This window comes from Pantherophis guttatus, chromosome 18, assembly GCF_059756535.1.
Source record: "Pantherophis guttatus breed Tessera chromosome 18, ASM5975653v1, whole genome shotgun sequence".
Taxonomy (NCBI): domain Eukaryota; kingdom Metazoa; phylum Chordata; class Lepidosauria; order Squamata; family Colubridae; genus Pantherophis; species Pantherophis guttatus.
The window spans coordinates 317,513-332,542 of NC_142080.1; the positions used below are offsets into that span (position 1 = coordinate 317,513).

The 15,030-nt window shown below is 62.3% G+C and overlaps 3 protein-coding genes across 7 annotated transcripts; 1 reads left to right on the plus strand and 2 right to left on the minus strand.

Annotated features, from left to right (window-relative positions):
* Positions 1 to 574: 574 nt before the first annotated feature.
* Positions 575 to 7,800, minus strand: DCAF8 (DDB1 and CUL4 associated factor 8). Its single transcript, XM_087880705.1, has 14 exons — positions 7,632 to 7,800; positions 7,232 to 7,309; positions 5,599 to 5,671; positions 4,564 to 5,270; positions 4,198 to 4,338; positions 3,715 to 3,809; positions 3,529 to 3,639; positions 3,195 to 3,267; positions 2,895 to 2,952; positions 2,673 to 2,780; positions 2,173 to 2,303; positions 1,856 to 1,975; positions 1,641 to 1,757; positions 575 to 1,486 (listed from the first exon to the last, which is right to left on the minus strand). Exons 3-14 carry the CDS (start codon positions 5,645 to 5,647, stop codon positions 1,367 to 1,369), a joined length of 1,830 nt encoding a protein of 609 aa, XP_087736831.1. The 5' UTR covers positions 5,648 to 5,671; positions 7,232 to 7,309; positions 7,632 to 7,800; the 3' UTR covers positions 575 to 1,366.
* An 855-nt stretch (positions 7,801 to 8,655) lies between these two features.
* PEX19 (peroxisomal biogenesis factor 19) lies at positions 8,656 to 11,318 on the minus strand. 2 transcript variants are annotated; one of them, XM_087880707.1, is made up of 8 exons: positions 11,165 to 11,318; positions 10,941 to 11,068; positions 10,691 to 10,856; positions 10,502 to 10,587; positions 10,229 to 10,393; positions 9,882 to 10,058; positions 9,764 to 9,808; positions 8,656 to 9,525 (listed from the first exon to the last, which is right to left on the minus strand). In XM_087880707.1, exons 1-8 carry the CDS (start codon positions 11,214 to 11,216, stop codon positions 9,442 to 9,444), a joined length of 903 nt encoding a protein of 300 aa, XP_087736833.1. In that variant the 5' UTR covers positions 11,217 to 11,318; the 3' UTR covers positions 8,656 to 9,441. The 2 variants fall into 2 exon arrangements, with proteins under 2 accessions (XP_087736833.1, XP_087736834.1); XM_087880708.1 differs by having other exon boundaries at positions 10,941 to 11,255.
* A 33-nt stretch (positions 11,319 to 11,351) lies between these two features.
* On the plus strand, positions 11,352 to 14,842 carry LRRC71 (leucine rich repeat containing 71). 4 transcript variants are annotated; one of them, XM_034424995.3, is made up of 14 exons: positions 11,354 to 11,514; positions 11,614 to 11,895; positions 11,976 to 12,051; positions 12,236 to 12,310; positions 12,381 to 12,449; positions 12,648 to 12,807; positions 12,942 to 13,025; positions 13,127 to 13,216; positions 13,380 to 13,490; positions 13,603 to 13,714; positions 13,800 to 13,888; positions 14,099 to 14,210; positions 14,315 to 14,430; positions 14,535 to 14,842. In XM_034424995.3, exons 1-14 carry the CDS (start codon positions 11,421 to 11,423, stop codon positions 14,652 to 14,654), a joined length of 1,590 nt encoding a protein of 529 aa, XP_034280886.1. In that variant the 5' UTR covers positions 11,354 to 11,420; the 3' UTR covers positions 14,655 to 14,842. The 4 variants fall into 4 exon arrangements, 3 of the variants coding, with proteins under 3 accessions (XP_034280889.1, XP_087736832.1, XP_034280886.1); XR_015730338.1 differs by having other exon boundaries at positions 11,352 to 11,514; positions 13,380 to 13,509; positions 13,603 to 13,888; XM_087880706.1 differs by lacking the exons at positions 14,099 to 14,210; positions 14,535 to 14,842 and having other exon boundaries at positions 11,353 to 11,514; positions 14,315 to 14,388.
* Positions 14,843 to 15,030: the final 188 nt, after the last annotated feature.

Genomic DNA, 15,030 nt, shown 5'->3' on the forward strand with positions numbered 1-15,030 from the left:
CAACTAGGAGACTGAGACACACGGGTCAGGCCCCAGACCTCTCCACCCCCTTAATGTGAGAGCATCAAGCCCCCTCCCTACCTAGAACCACAGAGGAGGCAAAGAACACCCCAGCATTGACTAAAAAATTCCCACTTAAAATAGCCTTCTCTCTCCAAAATGCGAAGGAAGTCAACACGCTCAGAATCAAAATGAAACTTGAAGGCATTGTGCATATACGTAGTAACTGACAATTATAAAAACGTGTGTATTTTTTGGCTTGCCACACAAAGGCTGCAGGTGAGTGGATGTCCACCTTTCATGTACCCGGCCCCATTAAAAGTCTTCTGAACAGTTTTCCCAAAAAGAAAAGAAGGGGATTTCACTCCCCGCATCGACCTGGGGGAGAGGAAGGGGCCAGTGCCTCTTGTGTGGGCAGGGGGCAGGAAGACCAATCCCCGGATGAGGCCAGGGGCCGGGCAGCCACAGAAGAGCAAGGAATAGCAAAGATGCTGGCCGTAGATGCCACCGGGTCTCTCTCAATTCATTTATTGCATTTATATAATATATATATATATTTAAACTTTTACAATAATTTTAACTTGATAACATCCAAGTTTAATTTGGTTCTTGTCTTGTTTAATACATATAAAATTAGGCCTCTAAACAGCAATCGGGGGGGAAAAAAAGTTGCTTTCAAAACCAAGAGATTATCCTGAAGAGGAAGGGAAAAAACAAGGCGGCTGCGTTCAAACCTTTTAAACTTTATGCTCCGAGTTCAGGCGAGTGGCCACTCTCGACCGCAGAGGCGGCTCTAGACGGCCAAGGGAGGGAAGGAGGCCCTTTGTGCCTAGAGCTGCTGGAGGAAAAACACACCAAAAGAAAGAGAGAACCAGGGGGAAAAAACCAAACCCAGAAGGAACAAAGCTCCCAAATTTTCACTGGAAAAGCAGAATCCAGGTTTGCTCATCCTGGACGCAACATGCAGCAGCCGGGTGTCCTTGGATGGGTGGGGGGCGAGATAAAAGTACATCTCCAAAGTGCTTCTGAAGCCTCCCCCTTCCCCCCCCAGAAAGGAGAGGAACCAAGCCAACTCTCGCCCCCCACCCCAAAGAAGCTTTGAAGGGAACAGGCGGCAACCGCAGCCAGGAATCCAGCCCCCCTGGGACTCTGGGAAATCTGGTGCTGAAAAGGGCAGCCGAAGGCGAAAGGGAGAGCAAAGTCCAAGGGTGGGGCTGAGCCAAGCCGGCCCTCCTGCTAACCAGGGCTGGCAAGCAGGGTGAGGGCGGGCCTCTCATCTAAAGCAGGAAGAGGGTGGCTAATTCAACAGGGAAGGCTCTCCGCCCTTCCCGGCGTCCCTGCAGCCTATTCCGTGCCTCTGGGGGTCTCAGGAAGGCATGCACTGCACCCGGTCGGGGCCCTCCTCGTCTTCGTCCAGGGTGTCCGAGGAGCTGAGGGAGTCCTCGGAGTCGCTGTCAGCCACTCCAGTGCCTGCATCCCGTTGGCGCTGCAGAAAAGGAGCAGCCTCAGCATCACGGAAGCTCCGGTGACTGTTTGGAGCCCTCCTCCCTATTTGATACCGCAACACGAGCTGAGAGGCAGGGCTGAGCCCCGGGGCAGCCCTGCCAAAAAAGGAAGGGTCAGCCAGGAGGACCGCTTACCCTGTGACGCCGTCGAGGCCGGAAATGGTGCATGAGGAACCAGAGCAAATGGCTCTCATACATGTCCGCGTGGTTCAGGCTGTCCTCGTCCCGCTCCCGCTTGTTCTTCTTGATCACCTGGGGGGAGGGGGGGGCAGCAGCAGAGCGAGGATGGAGACCTGCATGAGGGTCCCCAGGGGAAGGCTGGGGGGAGGGGAAGGACCCAGGATTCTCACCTCCTTCAAGCCGGTCAGTTGGGTGGGCATCTCTGCGGTGGGGGCCCAAATTTTGACGTCGTAATCCAAGCCGCTGGTGGCCAGAACCGGGAGGTGGGGGTGAGGCTCCAAACAGTTGACCTGCAAGGCAACCAGACAAAAAGAGGAGGGGGCTGCAAACATTTGCAGAGGGTCCACTGAGCTCAGGAACCATGTGAGGGCTAGGGATCCGGGGGACTGGGCGCCACACCCCCGCCTGGGAGCAGGCAGAAACTACCCTCCCCCCACCGTCTTTGGTTCAGCAGCCCCCAAGCCAGACTCCCCAAGGCCCCACTCACCACGCCCCCTTTGTCGCCTTGCATGAACTGCACCACCTGGCAAGAGGCCTTTTCCCACAGGAAGATGTGGCCGCAGTCGCTGCCGCTCACCACAAACTCGCTCTTGGGGCCGTAGAAGTTGACCCCCTTCACTGAAAGCAGATGCAGAGACCCCTCAGGCGAGGCCGGGACCCCCTCTGAAAGGGCCCCCCGCCTGGTCGGAGGACAAACCCTCTGAGGGGGTAATTTTGCTGCCTTTCATTCAGAAGGACACAACAAACCGATCCCCCCCTCAGCAAATGCCCCTCTCTGTCTGCATTCCTGAGCTCCATTTTACATGGATGTGCACTGAAAAGGGGGGGGGGGCGCACATTTTAACCGCCTCACCCTTGTCTCCTCCGGCCAGAAGGGGGCGGCAACAGCAAGAACCAGTTTTGCCAAGGACGCCCCCACCTGCCTCTGTCCTGCCTGGGACCCCTCCCTCCCGCAACCCCACGGCCCAGGGGTGGGGGTGGGGTCACCTGTGGCGTTGTTGCGGTGGCCCTTGTATCTCTTGACGTATTCGGCTCCATCGCTATGAGAGGAGTTGAAGAGATAGATGTCTTCGTCGTTGTAGCTGGCCAGAAGCTCTGCAAGAGACCCACAAGCGAGCGCCTGGAGGCAGCCGCCCAGCCCCCCACCCCCACCCCAGACCAGAGGGGGCGACCTGCCCTTCAGCCTCTGAGCTTCCCGCGGCCCCATACCTGAGCCATTGTGGCTGTAGACCAGACAGGTGATGTTGGCTTTCGACTCACTGTTCACCTGGAGGGGATGGAAGGGCAGAACTCAGAGACTCCCCCCCACTGCTTTGCAAAGCCCCTCTGCGCAGGTGCTCTTTCCCTAGAGTGGCTGCCCACCCTGAAACCGAGCGCCCCCCTCCCCCTCCCCGCTTCCTGCCAAGGCCACAGTGACGTCTCCAGCTCCAGAGAGGGCTGTCAAGCCTGCTCCCGCTTGCTCCCCCCGAGAGCCACTTGGGGAGGGGGTGGCAGAAGAGAAGGCCTCACCAGGTGGTGGGGGCAGAACTTCTTCAACACCCCATTGTTCTCATTTTCATTAATCTTCCGCTGATCATAGATCCTGCATGGAGACAGGCAGAAAAGGAAAGCTGAGACTAGCAAAAGTCTCCAGGGGACCCCAGCCTCATTCTTTCCAAGTCAAAAAGCAAGCTTCTAGTCCTCAAGCTAACAGAATTAAGGTGTGATGAAAGCCAAAGCAAAGACAAGGTGGATCTCCTTCCTGGGTGGCAGGGGCTCGAGGGTGGCACCACAGCTGAACGTCAGGGGCCCAGCAGGGTCTCCCGGACACACTGGGGTGGGGAGGGGGGGGGCCTCTGCTGACCTGACGTATTCATCTCTGCCTCCCACAGCGAACTGGTGCGTGTTGGCTGGGTTCACGTAAATGGTGTAGAGACCAACTTTCTTGTCCTTCTCTTTGGTCACAACTAGTTTCCTAGAGACACAAAACGAGGCCTTCAGCGCCGAGCCACCTCAACGGGAAGCACCAGCCGCTCAGCTGCCCACTTACGAAGCCGGCCGGTCTTGTCTCAAGTCGATGGTGAAAACCACAGCATCTTCTCCGGCCGAGAGGAAAGTGCAGGGGGAATCCGGTTCCAGGGCAAGCTAGGGGAGAGGAAGGCTGAGCTGAGATGCCTTTTGAGGGCGCTAGAGAGGCAGTCCCGAATTCTGCAAGCGAAGAACTTTGGGAAGCCTCCAGAGGGGCCCGGCTTTGCACCCCAAGATTTCAAAGAATTTTGCAGGAAAGTCCTGTGGCTTAGAATTGTGTCAGGGTGGCCCCTCAAAAGAGAGCAACGGAGCCTCCGCAGGGATGTCCAAGAGAAGGAACAGGCAGCCTCTCGCCAAGGTGCCAGCTCATCGGGTGCATCACTGTGGCCAGAAACCGAGAGCCAGGTGTGGGCAGCCTATTGGGCACAGGCCCTCCCGGTGCCGTTGCAGCCAGACACTCCTGATCAACACTAAGAGGTGGGGGGAGCAGAGGAGGCCCCCTCACCTTGTGCGATGCGCCCTTGTGCTGGGCCACCCGCTTTGTGGTCTTACAACACTGCGTGGCAGAGAGTTCAGCTACACGGACCTGGCCATCCCGAGCACACATGGCCAGGGTCGAGTCTCCGCTGTTGGGGAGGAACTTGGCCTGCAGAGGCAAAATCAGCCGGGCTGGCAAGGGGGGGCCGGTTCTGGCCCAAGGCCGGACCCCCCCATCTGCCCCACCAGCCAGCAGAGCTCTTTCCAGGGCAATCAGCATCCCTCCTCCAGGCCCCAGTCCCAGTGGGAAACCCAGGGTGGCTGGGCCCTCTGGAAGACCCTGCTCCAAACTCCAAGCCCCCCCCACACGACCCAGTCGCCGCCCGCCCCCCACCTGGAAGACGTTGCTCTTGTGGCCGCTCTCAAACTCCAGCACGGGCCGCCTGCGCACCCAGTCCCAGACCACCACCTTGAGGTCATCACTGCCGCTGGCCAGCCAGGCCCCCCGCTGGTTGAAGTGCAGGGTGTTGACGCAGCCCCCGTGGCCCTCCAGGCCGTACTGCAGGCAGAAGCGCTGCACGAACAGCTGGGCCCCGCAGGCATCATAGATGAAGCGGGCACTGGAGCCGAGCTCCCTCCCCCGCAGCGCCTGGAGAGCTCGCCAGCGCGGCAGGGGCAGCGCCATCGTCTCCGAGGCCACCCAGTCCTCCAGGGCCCGCTCGTCATCCGAGGAGTCCCTGTCCTGGTTGGGGCGCTTGCGGTGTGCTCGCCAGCGGGAACGCTGGGCCTCCACTTCCACCGCCTCCTCCTGCTGCTGCTGCTGCTCTTCCTCTTCTTCCTCCTCCGCCTCCTCCTCTTCCTCCTCCTCTGAAGGGGAGTGGTCATAGGTCCGATTCAGTTCATTGATGGAGTAGTGCCCTGTCTCCTCCATGCTGTCCGAGTCCTTCTCTTCAGTGGAGCTTTCTGTGTAAGTCTGGCTGGGGCCCACTTCGTCCCCTGTCAAACTGAGGCTCAGGTCGGAAGCCTCCACCTCCACCCCGGAAGACGTCTCGGGTCCCTCTGTAGTTCCGGACATCTCTTCTGGGCTGCTGGACAAGCTTCCTGTGTGTGAAGACCATATCTGGGTTAGAACGCTGAGCTGGCCTTCCCTCCTCTGTCTTTCTTGTACGCAGGGCTGCTCCCCAGGGGCTGCCATGCCCAAATGCCCACAGCTTTCCACAGGGGAAGAGCCCGTGATTCTGCCCAGCACAGGAATCGCTCTCCTGCATGGACAGAGGTAGGCTTGTGTGGGAGGTGGGCAGGATCCAGCCCGTCTGCGCTGCCCATTCTACCATCCAAACACAGCTCAGTGAATTCACATGGCGCCCTTCACAGTCCTGCAACCGGCAACAAACGTCAGGAATTTTTCTGCTTCTCTCTTTGCTCTTACCATTAGGGATATTCGCTTTCCCCTGTGTGCTATTCCCCGCGTCTGACATCTTGCTATTTTATTTTAACTTGCCCTGAGAGAAAGAGAAGGAAAGAGAGCAGCAGGTGAACTGAACCATTTGTGGCAAGAGGCAGATGCAGGAAAAGGAAGAATCAGCAAGACTGACCCGTCTCCAACCCTCAAGTGATCACAGCCTCCACGAGTCCATTCTGCCCCCGTTTGCCCAAGAGTTGCCTTCAGACACAGCACTGGTGCACCCAGGCGAAGGAGTGCACAGTGGCAGCCCTCTCTCCACACTCACACAAGGCACCAGAGCAGGCGAGCCTGGCAAAGTCTGGAGCACCAGCAGGCACGGCATCAGGGCCCTTCAATTTGGAAAGCAGCTGCCCTGATACCTTCCCCCAAAAGGTCCCAGCAGAGGCGGCGAGAGGGGCAGGTACTTTTTTCAAAGTTCCCATATTCAGAGCCCATTTCACAAGACAAGAAGGCACCAAAAGGCCTCCAAGTCCGACCAGACCTTGATGAGCAAACTCTTTAAGCATAAGGAAGGTTTCTAGAGTGGGATCGGCAGTATAAAACTCCACTGTTTATTTTTCTGTTTAGATCACACTGCTTATTGAAGATACTTCGCCTCCCTTACAGCCAGATGGTTGCCAAGATGGCTGATAATTAATGAAATTAACAACAAACATCCTTTTAAAGACACCCACGCTATTGAGCAACGGTCTCCAAGTAAACAGTGGGGTCTCCAAACGCCAGCCGAGATCTGAGGCCTCGGTGCTAATAGTAGGGGCACCATGTGCACATATGTGGGGTGAAAGCTTTCACAGTGAAGCCCTCTATGGAAGAAGCCCGGCCCACCCCAACGGCAACAAGAAGGGGGAAGGAGACCACCCTCCTTAACCTCCTGGCCAGTGTATGCGGAGGCTGCCGGAGGAGCCGGCCGTCACCCCTGGGCCCTTCAAACTGGAGCGGTCTCTTTGGGAAAAGCACGGAGCCTTCAAGGGCTGCTCCAGAAGAGCAGCCTCTCCTTGGCTCACAGCCCGCCTTCTGCTTCTCTGGAAGGCAGAGGGCTCAGCTCAGGGGAGGCCTGCACCCCACGTCTCCGCTCCAAACTCAGGCAAAAGGCCGGCGGTTTTCCTGTTTGCCCTCATCTCCCTTAGCAAGGAGGTCCCAAACACCAGGAGGCTCCCTCAGCGAACCCCCAACAGGCTCAGGAGCCGCAAGAAGAAGGACCACACGACCTCTGTGGCAGCCCGGCCAAGGCCAGGAGGCTCCTGGCTGCCATCGGCTCAGCTGGTCAGCAGGAGGGAAGGGAAGGCCGGCAGCTTCTGACCGGCCAGGCCTCCAAAGCCAAGGCCCCGGGGGGGAGGGGGGGTCAGCAGGAGGACTGAACCGAGCCCCTTTCCCCGAGAGGCTCTGCCCAAAGAGGCCACCACGCCCATCGGGGAGCCTCGCCCAGGGAGCCACAGCTACGATGCCCAAGCGGTACGGATGCCCTGGGGGGGGGAGGAGGAGGTCCCAGCCCCCACAGCCCCTCCCCTCCCCCCGCCTTCTTTGCACTTGCTTCGCACCCTTTTCCCCCTTGAAGAAGCTCCGCCGGGACTCGCCTCCCTCCCCCCAGCAGACCCACCTGTCCTGCCGCCTCTTCCGTCGGGGGGGGGGAGCTCGGCAGTCACCCGGGAACCGGCGCGGAGAACCGGAGATCAGACTAAGCGGGGGGGGAGAGAGGGGGGCAGAAAACGGCGTCTCAGAGAACCGGATTTCCCCGGACGCCCCGGAGAGGGAGAAAGCTCGCCCGCCCCCCCCCCCGGCCGCCTTCCTCGGCTTCCCTCTCCGCCTCCCCCGAGGACTTCGTGGAAGGGAAGGCGGAGCCCAACCCCCACCCCGCTCGACCGCCCGCGGGGGCTCCGCCGGGGAGCTCGGGAAAGGCGGCCCTCGAGGCTCCGCTGCCCCGCACGCAGGCCCGGCGCTGCCATCCCGGGGGTCTCGGCCGGGGACGCGGTTGCCCGAGGCTGGGGCCCTCCGGGTACCTCTGGCGGCGGCAGCGGCTCCCGCTCCTCCTCCTCCCGCCGCCCCGTCGCCGGTGTTGCCCCCGGGACGCCCAGGCGCCGCCGCCATTTTATCGCCCAACCGGCGCCGCGCGTCTCCTTCCGGCTCTTCCGCGGCCGCCGCTTTTCGCGACAGTCGGCTTTACGCCACGCGCCCCCCCCCCCACGGCTTTACGGCAGAGGCGGGGAAAAGGCAGAGGCCGGAGGCGCCGTAGAGACGCCTGCCCAGAGCGGGAAAAACCATAGAGAGCGAGCCCTGGTGGCTGGCATAAGGGAGTCCGGAAGCGCCGCGCTGCCAAACCTCCCGGGGGATCCTCGCCCGGACGGCGGGAGGCCGGGCCGCCCAAGTGCAATCGCCCTTCCGCGGTTCCCCTCTTGCAAGCGGACGTGGGACAGCCGGCCCCTCCTTCCGACCGCACTCGGACATCGACCTGCGAGTTCTGGGCCAGCCTCCCGCAGGGACTCGGGCTCGCCCGGCAAGCCTCCTGCGCTCCTGGAGCCCCTTCCCGCCTCGCCCTCCCGCAAGGCAGCTGTCGCGGGGCAAAGCCCCGAGTAAAAAGAGCCGAAGGGATTTGTGCCCGCACGGGCGAGCGGAGGAGCCCTAGGAAGTCCCGGGGGCTTATCGGAGGCTAAGACAGACCAAAATCACTCTCCACCAGTTCGCACAAAGGCCACTGCGAGTCCCGCAGGATTTTCTATCCCCCTTTAGGATTTGCACCCCCAAAAACAAGCATCTCTGCTTCCAGCCGCTGAAGAACAAGAAGCATCTGACAGACTCTCCTGCCACTTCGCCACCCCCCACCCCCCCACCTTTAATGTGTGCCTATTCAAATGTGTCTACAACTTGGAGATGTCCTAGAAAATAATTATTACTAGACTGCTGATGGTCCGTTTTGCCCACACTGTACAGGACCTGAGCAGCTTACGGCTGCCAAGCGGAGCTGCTAGATTTGAAACGGGGGACTCCCTCTACTCACAACAATTAACAGAAACAATCACAACTTCAAACTATCAACCTCCACCTTTATTTCAAAAATTGCCCTTCTCGTTCAGTTCAGCCAGACTCGGCCAAGGAGGGCGGCTCTCCTCCTGCACCATCAGCCGCTAGCAGAAAGGAAACGCCCCTGTGGCCAGCAGGCAGAAGCTGCCTGCTTCCTAGCTATCTCCCCATACAGGCGGTTCTCACAAAGCAGTGGCACTAATATGGGCCGGGGATGTTGGGGCTACGGCAAAAAAAGAGGCACACACTGATATGGGCAAGTCCAGGAAGCTGGTCAGCTTGCCTGGCATCATTGAAAAGGGGCCTCAGGCTCCCTGATCCAGAGACCGTGACTGAACACTGAACTAGGGGTTGCAACCAGAGCTGCCTGAGGAAAGCAGCAGAGCTGGGCCTTCGGAAGTGGGTGCAGGAGGTCTCCCTTCACCCAGAGGACTCTCATGAGCCACTGCCTCCTCCCTCGGCCTGATTATTTCATCGAGGGCAACCTCATCCCTCATCCGAGAGAGCCTGTCCATCAACTCAGGGCAGGAAGGAAGGGATGTTCCTGGGGCCTTCAAGTGCAATACGTCTCTTCAGAAGCTAAGAGGCAAAGCTGGGCACCTGACCTCAGGGCATCATTACTCTAGCTTGTTAAGTCCCTTGTGGGATCCCTGCAAAACCACCTGCCGGGTTTAGCAAAGGCAGTCAGCCTCAGGCACCTGGTAATGACAGAAAGTAGGAAAAAAAGACACAAACACCTCGACCCACCACAGCGCCCTCCCATCTCCTCAGTCTCCCTGGCACGGGAGCAGATCACATGATCTGGCACTGCTCGCCTCCGGCGCCTCCAGCATCAGGCAGATTCAGTCCTTCCAGATCAAAGTTCAGGCCAGGAGGCTGGAAAAGGAGGAAGAAGCGTTCATTCACAAGAAACAAAATGCTTTTCTGCAGGGAGTGGGCTGTTGCGTCCCTCCGGAAGGACAGGCTGCAGGAAACGCCGGGAGGTTAAAGCCACCCTAATCAGGCACTTTGGGGCTCGGAAATGTCCTCTTTGCCCCCCTTTGCTTTGTGATGCCAAGGCTGCTGGCAAGACCGAATCCAAGCCTGGGGAAAAGGCAGCTGAACAGGCACTCACCGACTCTCCGGCCAGCTCCTTGGGAGGATGTCCCAGGTCCTGCAGCTGGAAGGCAAAGGACACAGTTAATCCTCAGCCTCATGCATCGCCCCCCCACCTGGCCCCACCAGCCCCTCACCTGCTGCATCAGGTCCAAGATCATTTCAAAGCGGGCCCTCTGCTCCGGGTCACCGTCCATGGGCTGCTCAGCCTCGAACTGCTCGCAGATCCTTCCCATGATCCTGTGCTGCTCCTGGTACTTGTCGTACTGCTCCTTGGGCAAGGAGTCTCGGTGTCTCTGGAGCCATTCGGGGTACTGGGGGGGGGGGGAATCCACCATGTGGTCATGGATGGCACACCTGCTGGACCTCCTGCCTTCCTCAGGTGGGGCAGGGGGAATGATGAGGAGCCCCGAGGCAGCCCCTTCCTGCAAGAGCTGGACTGGGTTGCAGGGCAGGGCAGGGGATGTTGGGTGGGCTTTCTTACTTTCTCGGTGATCTCCTTGAGGGAGGGGTAGAGCACGTCCTTGGAGAGCAGGTTCTGCATGATGCTGTGCATGATGGGCCAAAGGCTGCCTTCCCCGCCGTCCCCCTCTTCCAGACCGAGCCCCTCCATCGTCCTGCTCAGCTCCTCCTCGGACACCCCGGAGCTCTAGAGAAAGAGGCAGCTGGGAGGGGAGGGCTCAGGCGGCACGGAGGGAGGAAAGGCCGGCGGGGCCCTGGGAGGGGGTGTGTGGGGGGGGTCGACCGGGGGACGCACCTGCAGGCCGTCGGCGTTCCTGGCCAGCCCGCTGAGCGTCTCCTTCAGGCAGGAGGTGAACTCCTGGCGGGACGCGGGGTCGCTCCCTGCAACGAGGCGGAGGCAGCAGCACTCGCCGGGCTCTTTTCCCCACCCCCAAGAGCCCCGCGACCCCCGCCCGAGCCCGGAGGGGCTGCCCAGGCCGCTCACCGACTCTGCCCGCGGCCGCCGAGAGTTTCTGGAACTGCTGCACCAGCAGCGGCTCCTCGGCCGCCAGCTCCTCCATGGCCCGCTCGAACTCGGCGCTCGCCTGCGACGCCAGCTCGCCCTCGAAGAGCTCCTGGAAGAAGGTCTCCTGCGCGGCCAGCAGGCGGCCCTGCGGGGGCGAAGCGGGGAGGCTGCAGGCGCTGCCCGGGAGGGAGGGAGGGAGGGAGACCCCCCGCCCGCGACCCCCGCCTACCTGCGCCTCTCCCGCCGGCTCCGCCACCCCCTCGCCGCCGCCTCCTCCTCCGCCGCCGCCGCCTCCTCCTCCTCCTCCGGCGGGCTCCCCGGGCGCCGGCGCGGCCCTCTCGAAGTCCTCCAGGGCGCCTGCAGGGAGAGAGCGCAGCGGGCTCGGACGGGCGGCCGGGAAGACCCCGCGGGCCCCGCCGCCGCCCCCTCCCCCCGTCCGCCCCGTCCGCTCACTCGCCAGCAGCTCCTCCAGCTCGGCGTCGGGCTCAGCTCCGGGCGCCGCCATCTCGCAGCGCAGACCGGCCAGACGCCCAGGCAGCCCGGGGGACGCGCACGCCGCCGTCGGCGTCACTCTAGCCCGGCAGGCGCCGCCCCGGCGGACTACCAATCCCGGCAGGCCCCGCGCTCGGCCCCGCCCCCTCCGCGGTTGCCAGGCGACGGTCCCGGACGCCCCCCAGACGCCGCTGCCGCCGCCGCCGCCGCCGCCGCGATGGGCAAGAAGGGCGAGCGGGGCGCCAAGGACAAGAGCGCCGCGCAGGAGGAGGAGGCGCGCATCGCGGCGCGCAGGGCCGAGCACGGAGAAGGTGAACGGGGCCCCCGCCGTGCCCCCCCCGCCCGCCCGCCCGCCCGCCCGCCATGCCCTGACGCCCCCTCCCCTTCTTTCCCCCCCCCTCCCCCGGCAGAGGAGTACGTGTGCAGCGGCGCCCTGGAGCTGGACTTCCCGGAGCTTTGCGCGCGCGCCGGGCTGCAGGAGGCCCCCCGCGTGGTCAGCCGCCCCCACCCGCCCGCCGGGGGCCCCCCGGAGGAGCCCGAGGGCGCGGGCGGGGCCTGGCCGGCGGGGGAGCAGCGGGAGGCGTTGTCGGCGCTGGCCCAGATCCAGGCCAAGTACGCCTACTTCCGTCCCGCCGTGCAGGTGGAGCTGGAGCACGAGGACCCCAAGAGCGCCCGCGAGGTCTTCATCCGCAGTGAGTCCCCCCCCCGAGCCCCCTCCTCCGCCCCCGCCCCTCCGCCCCTCCCGCTCTGCCCGACTCTCTGCCGCCCGCAGGTTGGAAGATCGAGGAGAAGATGCTGGGCGTCCTGGCCAAGTGCCTGCCGGCCCTCGCCCACCTCCAGGCTCTCCAGTGAGTGAGCGGGCGAGCTGGGGGCGGGGAGGGGCTTTCTTCCTCCGGACAGCCCGGCACTCTTTGGCTAAGACGCTGAGAGGTCGGCGGTTCGAATCCCTAGCACAGGACTCCTGCGTGAGCAGGGGGTTGGACTAGATGACCTCCAAGCTCCCTTCCAACTCTGTTACTGTTAACTCTGCAGCCTCTGGAAGGTCGGCCTGACCGACCCCGCCTTCCTCTCCCTGCTGCCCGTGCTGGCCGCCTGCGCCAACCTCAAGTAGGTGACCCCCACCCGGGGCTGGGGGAAGGGGGGGAAGGGCAGCCCTGCTTCATCTCTTGCCCTGCAGGACCCTCGTCTTGGAAGGGAACCCCCTGCCCGAGCGCTCCTTCTACAAGCTGGTTTCGGAGGAGAGCAGGTGAGGCCGTAGAGCCCCAGGACCCCTCCCCAGCCGTCCCCTGGCCCAGGACCCCGGCTGCCTGGCGAAAGAGAGTCCCTCCTGTGCTGCTGCTGACCCGCTGCAGGGCCTTCCCTGGTGGGCACCCAGGAGGAGCCCAGACTGGGGGGGGGTAGAAGGTGGCACCCTCCCTCCCACAGTCCTGCTCTTTCTCCCCAGCTTGGCCCACTTGTCCCTGCGCAACAACTGCATGGACGACCAGGCGGTGCTGCTGATTGGCCAGTCGCTCTCCTCGCTCCGCAGCTCCAACAAGAACCTGGTCTCCATCAACCTCAGCTACAACCACATCACGGATGTTGGGGCCACCCACCTTGCCAACGTGAGGCTGCTGGGCTCTGCTTGGCCGGCTGGCTTTCCCATTGAGGACTGGCTGTGGGGAGGGGGCATCCCGTCTGAGCGGGGGGGGGGGGCTGCCAATTGAGCCCAACCTCAGGTGCTTCCCCCTCCGTGCAGGGCCTGCGCCTCAACCGGTCCTTGCTGTCCTTGTCATTGGCGCATAACCAGATCGGGGACGAAGGCGCCCTGAAGCTAGCCGAGGTGAGTGCCGGGAGGCTGCCCGCTCCATTGGAGGAGCCAGGAGCCCAGGGTGGCCAGAGGGCAGTGACCAGGGGTCCTTCAGCCGGCTGCTTGCCTTGCAGGTGCTTGGCCCCTTTGCCCTTACCCACACGGAGGTGGTGGAGAGGCGGCGGCTGCTGCTGGAGAAGGAGGCGCAGGAGAGAGGCCGCCTGGTGAGTAACTGGGGCCCCGGCCTGCGTAGAAGCTCTTGCTCTAAAGGGAGGCTAAACTGGCACGGGCAACACGCCCCCCCCCCAATGAATTGGGACAGGATGAATCGGAGGCTCTGCAGAGGCAGAGTCCCTCAAGCCCATCTCCCCCTTTCCCTTCCCTCAGCCCCAGAGACACTCGGAGCTGAAGGGCGACCGTCCCGCCAGCCACGTTAGCAGCACCACCATTGACAAGCTGCAGACCGCCAAGGGCTCCAAGGCCGTCATCAAGAAGAAGGCGAGCCATCCCAAGGACGGTGGGTGGGGGTGGGGGCAGCCAGGCGAGGGGGTACCCAGAGAGCGTAGAGTACCTCCCCGGCTGGCAGAGACCGGTGTCTGGCCTTTTCCAGGAACCCACCAAAAAGGAGGAGAAGGGCCCAGTAGGCGGAGCAGCTCCCGCACAGCCACCGGCCGCACCAGCAGCCCAGGCCAAGAAGGAGGACGCCAAGCAGTCCAAGAAAGGTTCTGGCTGGGACACCCAGCCCCTCCCCATCCCCAGGCCTCGGAGGCCTCCCCCAGACTCCTGAGCTCAGATTGTCTCCCGCAGCCGTTCCCCCGGTTGATCCCAAAGCGAAGGGGGCCAAAGGAGTGAAGCTGGGCTCTAAGGACAAGCGGTCCCAGATCCTGGAAGTGGAGGTGAGCCCCCCCAAAAAACTCTGGCTGAGTCCAGCATGGCTGGCTGAGCCTCACACACACTCCCCCCGCAAGAACTAAGGTCGGTCTATCCTCTGCAGACAGTCTCACCTACCCAGAATCCTAAGGGATTGTGGCGGAGGGGAGGACAGCCGTACCCCTCCTCTCCCAACTACTGTACTTGCCTGGCTTGCCCCCCCGCCCCCCCTGCAGCAGATCCTGGAGCCCACCGAGATGATGAACCCCCTGCTGGAACCAGCCGAGCACCGCGAGGGGCAGGTTTTCCTTCAGGGAAACCGCGTTCTGATCTACCTGAACCTCATGCGTAGGTCGGGGAGCAGGGCAGGGGGTGGGGGGGCTGCGGCTTTCCCAAGACTTCAAGATGGAGGAAGGACCCAGAGCGTCACCCTCCCCTCCTTGCCTCCCAAGGCAACCACATCTCGGAGAACGGCTTGAAGGCCTTCCTGGCCACGGTGGAGTACCAGGTCAGCCGGATCATTCCTGGGGGCAAGGGGCCAACCGGCCTCCTGCGTCTCTCTCTGGCGGTGAGTCCCTCCCTGCCAATCAAAGGGGGGGGAGCAGCCCCCCTCCCTGCCGCCAGGAGTCCTCGACCTCACAGGGTCCCCACCCTTTTTGTTGACCCTCCCAGAAAAACCAGTTCCCGGCCGAGAGCAAGACCTACAGCAGGATCCAGGAGCTCATGGGGCCCCGAGACCCCCTCCCCAGAGCCACCAGGCCGGAGGAGGAGCTGCTCACCGCTGCCCAGTAAGCCAAGGCCAGCTTCTCCCTGAGGATGCGGCACCCAGAAGCTCTGAGCCAAACCTGCTGGGTAGAATCCCCAGGACTGGCACCGGAGGGCAGAGAAGCCAGCCCCCACCCCTTGAAGGCTGTCCTCACAAGACTGGATGGACGGAGTCCTCCCTTCCGCCCATTAAAAGCCACACGAGAAACCCTGAATTTCTTCTTCTGCGTAAAAAATTCCATGTGGGGAAAAAAGCCTGTTAAGGGCTGGTGGGACCACCTCTCTGCTTTTCAACTCAAAGGACTTCCACTGGGCTGCATGTCACACCAGGCCTCTGTGCAATTGCACGCTTAGGAGAGCCCCCCTCAGATCCCCCCTCCCTTCCTCAGCCGTTCCATAACCT

Bases quoted from the DNA above. Each gene is read 5' to 3' on its own strand.
- DCAF8 (XM_087880705.1), bottom strand. From the start codon at position 5,647: ATGTCAGACGCGGGGAATAGCACACAGGGGAAAGCGAATATCCCTAAT. The intron at 3,810-4,197 runs GTGAGGGGGCCT...CCTCTCCCCTAG, and splicing joins ACAAGGGCGCATCGCACAAG to CTTGCCCTGGAACCGGATTC. The intron at 3,268-3,528 runs GTCAGCAGAGGC...GTCTCCATGCAG, and splicing joins GGCAGAGATGAATACGTCAG to GATCTATGATCAGCGGAAGA.
- LRRC71 (XM_034424995.3), top strand. From the start codon at position 11,421: ATGGGCAAGAAGGGCGAGCGGGGCGCCAAGGACAAGAGCGCCGCGCAG. The intron at 11,896-11,975 runs GTGAGTCCCCCC...TGCCGCCCGCAG, and splicing joins CCGCGAGGTCTTCATCCGCA to GTTGGAAGATCGAGGAGAAG. The intron at 13,217-13,379 runs GTGAGTAACTGG...CCCTTCCCTCAG, and splicing joins CGCAGGAGAGAGGCCGCCTG to CCCCAGAGACACTCGGAGCT.
- PEX19 (XM_087880708.1), bottom strand. From the start codon at position 11,216: ATGGCGGCGCCCGGAGCTGAGCCCGACGCCGAGCTGGAGGAGCTGCTG. The intron at 10,588-10,690 runs GTGAGCGGCCTG...GCCTCGTTGCAG, and splicing joins GGCGGCCGCGGGCAGAGTCG to GGAGCGACCCCGCGTCCCGC. The intron at 10,059-10,228 runs GTAAGAAAGCCC...CCCCCCCCCCAG, and splicing joins TCAAGGAGATCACCGAGAAA to TACCCCGAATGGCTCCAGAG.